The sequence below is a fragment of the Alligator sinensis genome, unplaced genomic scaffold, assembly GCF_000455745.1.
Source record: "Alligator sinensis unplaced genomic scaffold, ASM45574v1 scaffold336_1, whole genome shotgun sequence".
Lineage (NCBI taxonomy): Eukaryota > Metazoa > Chordata > Crocodylia > Alligatoridae > Alligator > Alligator sinensis.
In genome coordinates this window covers 234,367-242,437 of record NW_005842917.1, presented here as the reverse complement: position 1 = coordinate 242,437, position 8,071 = coordinate 234,367, and the positions used below count along the sequence as shown (strand labels likewise).

The 8,071-nt window shown below is 57.6% G+C and overlaps 1 protein-coding gene across 1 annotated transcript; it reads right to left on the bottom strand.

The window, feature by feature from the left end:
- Nucleotides 1-3,366: 3,366 nt before the first annotated feature.
- Nucleotides 3,367-7,703, bottom strand: LOC112548083 (tripartite motif-containing protein 15-like). The gene is made up of 6 exons (XM_025192366.1): nt 7,677-7,703; nt 6,955-7,038; nt 6,006-6,216; nt 5,680-5,702; nt 4,692-4,822; nt 3,367-3,700 (listed from the first exon to the last, which is right to left on the bottom strand). The coding sequence occupies exons 3-6, from the start codon at nt 6,126-6,128 to the stop codon at nt 3,666-3,668; spliced, it is 312 nt and encodes a 103-aa protein (XP_025048151.1). The 5' UTR covers nt 6,129-6,216; nt 6,955-7,038; nt 7,677-7,703; the 3' UTR covers nt 3,367-3,665.
- Nucleotides 7,704-8,071: the final 368 nt, after the last annotated feature.

The following is an 8,071-nucleotide window of genomic DNA, read 5'->3' as shown; positions in this document are numbered from 1 at the left end:
GGAAGGAAATGCAGGGCTGAGGTAAGGTCCCACACATGAACCCTGCCTCTGGGAGAGCTGCCCCACCGTGGGGAGCTGTGCCCACAGTCAGTCATCACCGGATCCATAAATTAGTCCAAACACATGGAGCAAGTCACCTCCGCCTGGAACCTCCCTGCCAGCTTCCCTACAGCCATGGCTCCGGCTCCACTGCTCCTGGGGAACAGCAGCTACAAATAAGTTTAACTTTTCCTGGATGCAGGGGCAGGGCAGGGCAGAGCTGCCAGTGTACCAGACAGGGCCCCAAGCAGTGAGCCAGGGCAGGGGAATAGTTAACACGAGCCCTCCCTGCATGCACAGTCTCTGCAGGGTCTGGGGCTGCACTGGTTCTCCACCTTTTTACACTCAAGACATCTCTCATTAGACTCAAGGCGCCCCTCAGAAAAGGCCAGCTCTAGTTTAATTCCCTTTTTGAGTCTGGAAAAAGAATAGAGCAATTCTTCTGTTGCAAAGAACTCAGAAAGGCCGCAGCAGGCAAGACATCTCTAACATGTCTCTCCCCTACCTTGGGGGTCTTTAAGAGGAGGCTCGACATGCCCCTGACTGCGGTCATCTAACTCCAGCCCTCTTTCCTGCCCAGGGCAGGGGGTTGGACTCAATGATCTACTGAAGTCCCTTCGGACCCTAACACCTATGAATCTGAACACTGGATTTCTAGCTGAAAACTCTGGGTTTATCTTGCAACTCGTATCTGCATACGTAAGAACATTAACACGGTGTGGCACCCGCAACACCTGCCATGGCACCTTGGTTGAGAGTCAGTGTGTGTGTGTCAGGTCACATAGCAGCGAGTGGCTGAGCTGCGGGTCCTGCTCTGCAGTGAGCCGTTCTACCAGTGTCCCAGTACCCTGGCCTTCACCAGCCAGCTGGGAGTCATAGATGAATAGACAGTAAGGGCTGGAAGGGACCTCATAAGATCATCAAGTCCAGCCCCCCCACCATAGGCAGGAAGTCAGCTGGGATCAAGTGATCCCAGCAAAAAAAATCCAGATTTTTTTTTAAACATGTGCCAACTCAGCAGAGTGGGCAGGCACTGGCCCTGCTCCTCCTGGTCATGGCTGTCCTATCCCATGGCCTCATCCCAGAGCAGTGTCTCCTCCCAAGCAGCCTTTGGAGGAGCCCAGCCCCTCGGCTGTGATACTGAGGAGTTTCTGCACCCACTCCCCTCCTGGGCCCTTCCCTGTACAGTGGTAACTGCCCTTACTTAGGGTCACGCTCTGTGGCCTCGGCATCCAGCAGAGCAATGGCCGGGCTCCAGGGGCCTCCTCATGCTTGTGCTTTTCAGGAACAGGCTGAAAGAAGCAGTTCCTTCGCTTGGAAGGTGGATCCTCCATGCTCCCCCTCCCTTGACCCTGCTCATCTCCCTGTCCTTCTCCCCCCGGGAGAGTTGCTGTCCTCCCTCCCCCGTGAATGGCGCCCCTGGCTCCAGAGTGCCTTGTGCAGGGAGCTGGACCCGATGATCTTCCAAGGTCCCTTCCAGCCTTACAATCTATGAATCTATTAAATGGGTTTGGAATCCCCGGCCAGGGAGAGGAATGAGCTTCACCTCTGGGCTTTCCCCTGTGCCAAGGCAAGACCCACTGTCCCCAGGACAGGTGCCAAGCAAAGGCCCCGCAAGCACACGCCAGGCCCTGAAGCTCTGCCAAGAGAGTCCTCTGGGTCCCAGTTTCCTAGTAAGTGCTGCCCAAAGAAGCGGCTGTTCACATGTGGCTGAGCCTGGCCTCCTGCCAAGCCCCACATGAGCAAAACCCTTCCCACAACCCCAACCACTTCTGCTTGCTGCCACTTACATCTGGATACAAGAAACCTCTCCCCAGCCTGCCCTGTCCCTGCAGTCAGGGAGTGTCTAGGGCAGGGGGGGCAATTCCTTGTGCTGGAGGGAGTTTGGGTGAGCTGGGCCAGGCTGGGTCAGCAGCATCCCCACCCCCTGATCTCCCCAACTCCCTAAGTGCCCCCAGCCCACATACCTGCCCCCACATAAGGGCAGAGGAGCTGCTGCTCCTGTGCCTCGGGTGCTCACACAGGAGCCACCTCTGCTGTACAGAGGAGGACCTGCAGGCGGGGCCGGGACTGGGGCTAGCCCCGCTGCCCACCCTGACCCCCCACACCTCACTGGGGCAGGCAGCTTGGCTGCAAGTGGAGCCTGTCCACACGGCCACCCCTGCATGTGGGTCTGGGCCATGGGGGTTTCCTGCCCTGAACAAGGCAGCAAGCACAGCCCAACCCAGGGCTGCTTGCATGGGGTCTGTGTGTCGGGGCAGGTGCTCGTTTTGGGGAGCTGGAGCTGGGGCCTGGCAGGGGAGAGGCAGGCCCTGCTCCCGGGGCTGAGGAGTGGATGGGGGCCGGGCTGTGGGGGAACAGGGGGCCCAGTTGCAGACCACCTCCCTTGTGAGACTGGCCTCAGCCCCGGAGGGGCTACAAGAGCAGGGTCAGAGACAGATGCTTGTAACCCCACTCCTTCCTACGGCTGTTCTGGGAGAGGCACAACTGTGGCTCCTGCCTCCAGTCTGGAAAAGCAAAATCAAGGTCCCTGTGGTTGCTGCCCTCGGCCGAACCCCAGCTCACCCCAGCCCCTCAGCAAGGGGCGCCTTTTCTCTGCTCAGGTCTGGGAAGCCAAATGTTTCTCCATCCTTGGAGGTGTTGGTTGTAGCCGTGTTGGTCTAAGGACATGGGTAGACAAGGTCTTGGGGGTAAATCCAATATCTTTTATTACACCAAATAAATAGTTGGTCTAATAAAAGGAGCCCTGTCTCTGATCCTCTGGCTGCAATCTGCCAAGTGCTGCTGGCTCTGCAGCCAGGGCAGCCCCAGAGCCAACTGCTCGCTCCACAGAGCCCCGGGCAGGGTCATGCGTCTGGGCTGTGTGGACAACTGGAACCAAGCACAAGAGCCCACTGCTGAGTGCGGGTTACTGAGGGGGCTGGGGGCATTTCCCCACTGACTGCCCCCTCTCCCTGGGCTCAGCTGCCCCAGGGGCAAATCTCCATTCACCCCCAGGCAGTGCATCTGTTCCAGGGGTTTGCACTGGAGTCATGCACTGGGCCAAGAACACCCCATGCAGACAAGACCAGGTGCACTACTGGGACAATGGTCTTCTGCCCTCCAAGTATTGCACAATGAAGAGCGGGAAACACCAGGTCTCCCTGCAGAGCCTGCCCCATTCACAAGAGCAGGGTTCACCCACCCCACATTGCTGACCTGGGGCATCAAAGCCCCTTAAGGATGGACCTATCCATCTGCCCAGACCCAGGCACAGGTCTCCCAAGGCAGGCCCAGGACACTTGCTGGGCTCTGGGAAGCATGTGGGCACTGCATGGACAGAATAGACCAACCGTAGCAGAAGCAGCTGCTGCACAAGGCTCAGTGCCAGGGAGATCGACTGAGAATCCCAAAACACCCTGGGCCTGGGATCTCACATGGCTCAGAGACCAGCCCTGTCCAGGGCCCAGGACGTACAGAGTGTGCTGAGCTGGGAGCAGTGAGGGGTGAATGCAGCAGGGATGCACTGAATCTTGCTGGTCACAGGGACAAAGCCCACCTTCAGGGCACCAGGATGGTGGGAGCAGTGGCTGTAGCAAGCAAAGTTCTCCAAGGAGGGCTCTGGGGTCACTGATATGGGGTCAGGGTCACTCACCTGTGTGTCCTCGGGCTCTTCTGAACTCTGGAATCAAGCAGCAAAGAGAGAGGTGATAATTCACACAGCAGAGTCACTGCAGCATGACCCAGTGCAGACACTGGGACAAATCCTGCTGTCCTTACTTTCCCAAACGCCTGAAACTGCCCAGGAGCTGGGGCAAGATAAGAGTCAGGGCTGCAGTGTTTGGTCTCTGATCCCTGCGGCAGCCAATGGAGAACTGAGCCATTCCCAACACAGGGAGTCCCAGAGTGGGGGTCCCCAGGGCAGCTCAATCCTCAGCAGCCTGGCCCAGAAGAGGGGGCCCTGGTCTGTCTGGGTGAGGAAATCCCAGTGTCACATCCAGCAGCACTGTGGGGTTTGGAGTCACTGTGCAACTGTTGCTCTTCCCTGCCCTGATGTTTGGGGTCTCGGTTCTCAGCCTCCCCTTCTCAGCAGCCCCCACTTGGCCCCTCCATGTGTCTGGGCATTTGAGTCTCCAGCTGCTGACATCTCACAGTGACAGGTACAGACCTGGCTGTTTAGCAGCAGCTCTATATCCGCTCCAGGCCTCCTCCCCACAGAGCCTAGCTCTGCCCTGTCTCACCACTGACAAGGATGGGCAATGCTCTGACTGCCACACAGTAGTCGCCATTGGGGTCTTGATTTAACATTGGCACTGGTAAGGAGGAGTCCCAGAGCTCTTCCAGGTGCTGCCATTCCCCTAGAGAGCTGCTGAAGCTGGAAACTAATGCACAAACTGCCCGAGACCCCGGGGCTCAGCTGGGCTCAATTAGACATCCTCCCTGGAGGCCTGGGGCACTGAGGATCTGGCCCTGAATCCATCTGTGGTAATGTCTCAAGGGCTCTGGGGCAAGACTCTCCCGAAGGACTCTCCCGAAGGACCCACCCTTCTGCCGCGCTGGGGATGCACTTGTTGGGGCTCTCCTCCAACACAGCTTCCCCTGCAGGACCCTCTCCCCCTTCCCCTGCCTCTACCCCAGTACAATGAGACAGCAGCCCTGGAAGTGCCCCATACCCAGGAATCTCATCAGAACCTCCTGCGGCTTGCTCTCCCCAATTCTCCTGTCCTGCCCAGGGAACGTGGGGGCTGGATGCAGAGGCATCACCTCCTCAGCCCTGCAGAGAGACGTAGAGAGACACAGAGACCTGCAGAGAGACAGAGCAATTATTCTTCTCAGTCCTCAGCTCCAAGTTCCCACATCCACAAGGCCACAAGAGGAAATGGGTAGGAGCTCAGGCCACAGGGTAGAGCCTCTGACAGGCCAGTTGGGGGCTGCACAGCCTGCTGGCTCCCAGCCCTGGGGGCAGGAAGGTGATGTTTGTACTCGGGTTTCAAGCAGAGTTGCTCCAGCAGAGCTCAGGCAGCAAACCCTTCTTGTGCGGCCACAGCTCACACCAGCAAAGCAGCGCTGTTTCCTGTATGGCTTGTACCAGTGGGACTGTGCAGGGGTTGGAGATGTTCACACCCCTAACAGGCCCTGGCTTTGGCCCATCCACAGAGAAAATGCAGGCCAGGGAGTGGCAGCCTGAATGAGCCCCCTTAACGTGGCCTGACCACAGGCCTCTCTGAGGCATGGAGAGGCTGCTCCTGGACTAAGAGGGGCCCATTCTCCAGGCCCAGCTGCCCTCAGTCTCATTCCCAGTCTCCAAGGGGCCTGGTCACTGGTGAGGTCTTTGACCACAGACCCTATCCCACTGGGGCCTGGGGTAAAACATTTGGTTCCCTCCCCGCAAACCCTGAAGCCCCTCATGGGACAGACTTGCAGCCATTACAGAGGCCAGATCCCATCCAGGCCACCGGGAGGGGCTTATTCAGCTCAGGACTGTGGGGCAATCCCTTGCCCAAGCTGGGTCACAGGGTGGCAGCAGCAACCTGAGGGCCACAGGGATGGTGGAGGCTGGATCCAGAGCAGAGACTGCTCCACAGGTGAGAACTGGCAGCTGAGGCTGCAGCCTAGTCCTGGCCAATGCGTCAGGAGGGATGAAATTAAACCCAAACGTACCTGCTCACAGTGCTTCTGACACGCTGGAGGGGACAAGAAACAGAACAGAGAGTCACTGCCACAACCCAGCCCAGCCCATCCTTGTGCTACCAGAAGCACAACCCCTCTCACACCCGCTCCTCTGTGCTGGGACTAGGACAGGAGCAGCCTTTCACTGCCCTGCCCTGCCTCCCCAACTCCTGTCTTTTTCCAGCTCTAGTGCAGGAGGCCTTGCATGCGTGCATCCTGATGCACCCCCTATCCTGCATCAACCTAGGAGCTCCCTGGGACTCAGAAGCCATCACCTGTCTGGGCTGGGCACTGGGGCACATCTGACCCAGTCTCACCTGCAGGAGCTCAGGCGCTGGCTGCTGACACTTCCCCTCCAGCTCCGTGATCAGGGCGCTCAGGCGGGCATTTTCCTCCCTCCTCCTCACAATCTCCAAGCCCAGCTCTCCCAGCCAGGCCATCAAGAGTCACTTGTGTTCATCCAGGAGCTGGTGCAGTCCCTCACTCACACTCGGACAACACCAGCTGTCTCTCCAGCTCCGTCTGCCTCTGAGATGGGCAGGAAGACACAGGGCAGGGCAAGGCAAGAACAGAGATAGAGCAGGGTCAGGGGAGATGGCACCATGTCTTTTTGGGGTTGCACAGGGTGCCTCATTCCAGCCCTATAGGGCCCAGCTCAGGGTGTTTCTGGGGGGATGTGACCCCTGCACATCTGCGAGGGGAGCTCTCTGGCTGCAGTGGAGTTGCCACGTGCCAGGGCTTTGCAAGGCAGGACCCTGACCGAGCAGCACTGTCTCAAACTCATTCATGAATGAATTGTTTGTGGTCAAGGGGCTACTTGACTGCCCCAACTCATCCATAAATCCTCGTTAAGCTTTTTCTCAGCCAAGGACCCTGCCTGACCCCGAGGGATGCCCAGAGACCTCTCCAGGCCTGACCCCATCACCAGCAGAAACCTCTTACACCCCAGCCTAACCTCATTGAGTCCAGTACATGGGATGCAGTTACATTGATGGGCAGTGCGTGGGCAGCAGTTGGCAGCAGGACCGGATGCTGCTGTCCTTACCTCAGTCTAAACCTTCAGGATCCTCCCGATTTCAGTGCCTCCACTCCTGGTTTACACGAGGGAAGTGAGAGTGGAGTCGACCCTGCGGCATCTACCCCAACCCAAACCCTTTTGCTGCCTCAGCCCTGAAAATCTTTCCTCCCCTCCGAACTCCACAGGCACAGAGCAGCGGAGACCCCCGCCCTGCTACCACCGCTGCCTTCCCTGCGCCGAGCACCTACCAGGAGCTCTTCACTCTCCTGCTCCCATGCACATTTCAGCCCCTGCAGCTCCTCTCTCTGCTTCCTCAGGCTCTGGATTCGCTCCTGCAAAGACAGGAAATGGCTCTGGTGCCTGGTCTGGGTCCCTCGGTTTATGCCCTGCAGTAAAATCCTCCCTGCACAGAGTGAGGCTGTGAGAGCACTTCCCACAGGGCTGAGCCACAGAGCGAGCGACTCCAGCTGTAAGGGGACTCCCAGCCAGGGAGGTGGACCTGCCCTGTCCCTCCCAGACCCACTGTCTCCAGGCACGTGTCTGCACCCCAATCTCGGCAGCGGAGCTGACCCTAGGGGGCTGCAGGGCCCACGGCAAATCAACCTGTGTGGGGTCCCCTTAACACTGTGTGGGGCTGTGGTACAGGCACGTAGGTTGTAGCCATGTTGGTCTAAGGACACAGGCAGACAAGGTTCCTTGGGTGAATCTGATCACTTTTATTAGACCAACCCAAATAGTTGGAAAATAATTATTAAGCAAGCTTTCGGGTTCAAAAACCCTTTGTCAGGCTAAGGAAGTTTCAGCAGTTGGTGTGTGCTCTTCCTGGATGGGATGAAAAGTAAAGCAGACAGAGTCTGGGCTGGTCTGCACACAAGACAGGCGGTCAGGGAACATGTAGATTGAGGAGTCAATGGGTGAGAGACAGGCGGGGGGGGAGGAAGAGAGAAGGGGGATGAAAGCGGAGAGATACCTGGGGAGTCAGATGTCAGGCAGGTTATAATGTGTTATCAATCCAATGTCTATATTTAGTCCATGATTTTCAGTATCCAGGAGGTTGATGAAGTGGAGTTCATAGGCTTGTCTCTGGGAAGCGTTGTGTACGTTTCGTTTGAGGATCAGGACTGCAAGATTGGAGAGAGAGTGGTTTTCTTGTGAGAAATGTGCCCCACCAGTAATTGGGTATTCCTGCCTTTGATGGATTCCCGGTGTGCGTTCGTTCTGGTGCGCAGTTGTTGTTTGGTCTCCCCACGTATTTTCCATCAGGGCATTTGGTGCATTGGATGAGGTATATCACATTCCTGGAGGTGCAGCTGTAAGATCCTGGGATGCTGATGGCTCTGTTGTGGGGTGTAGTAATAGTGGGGG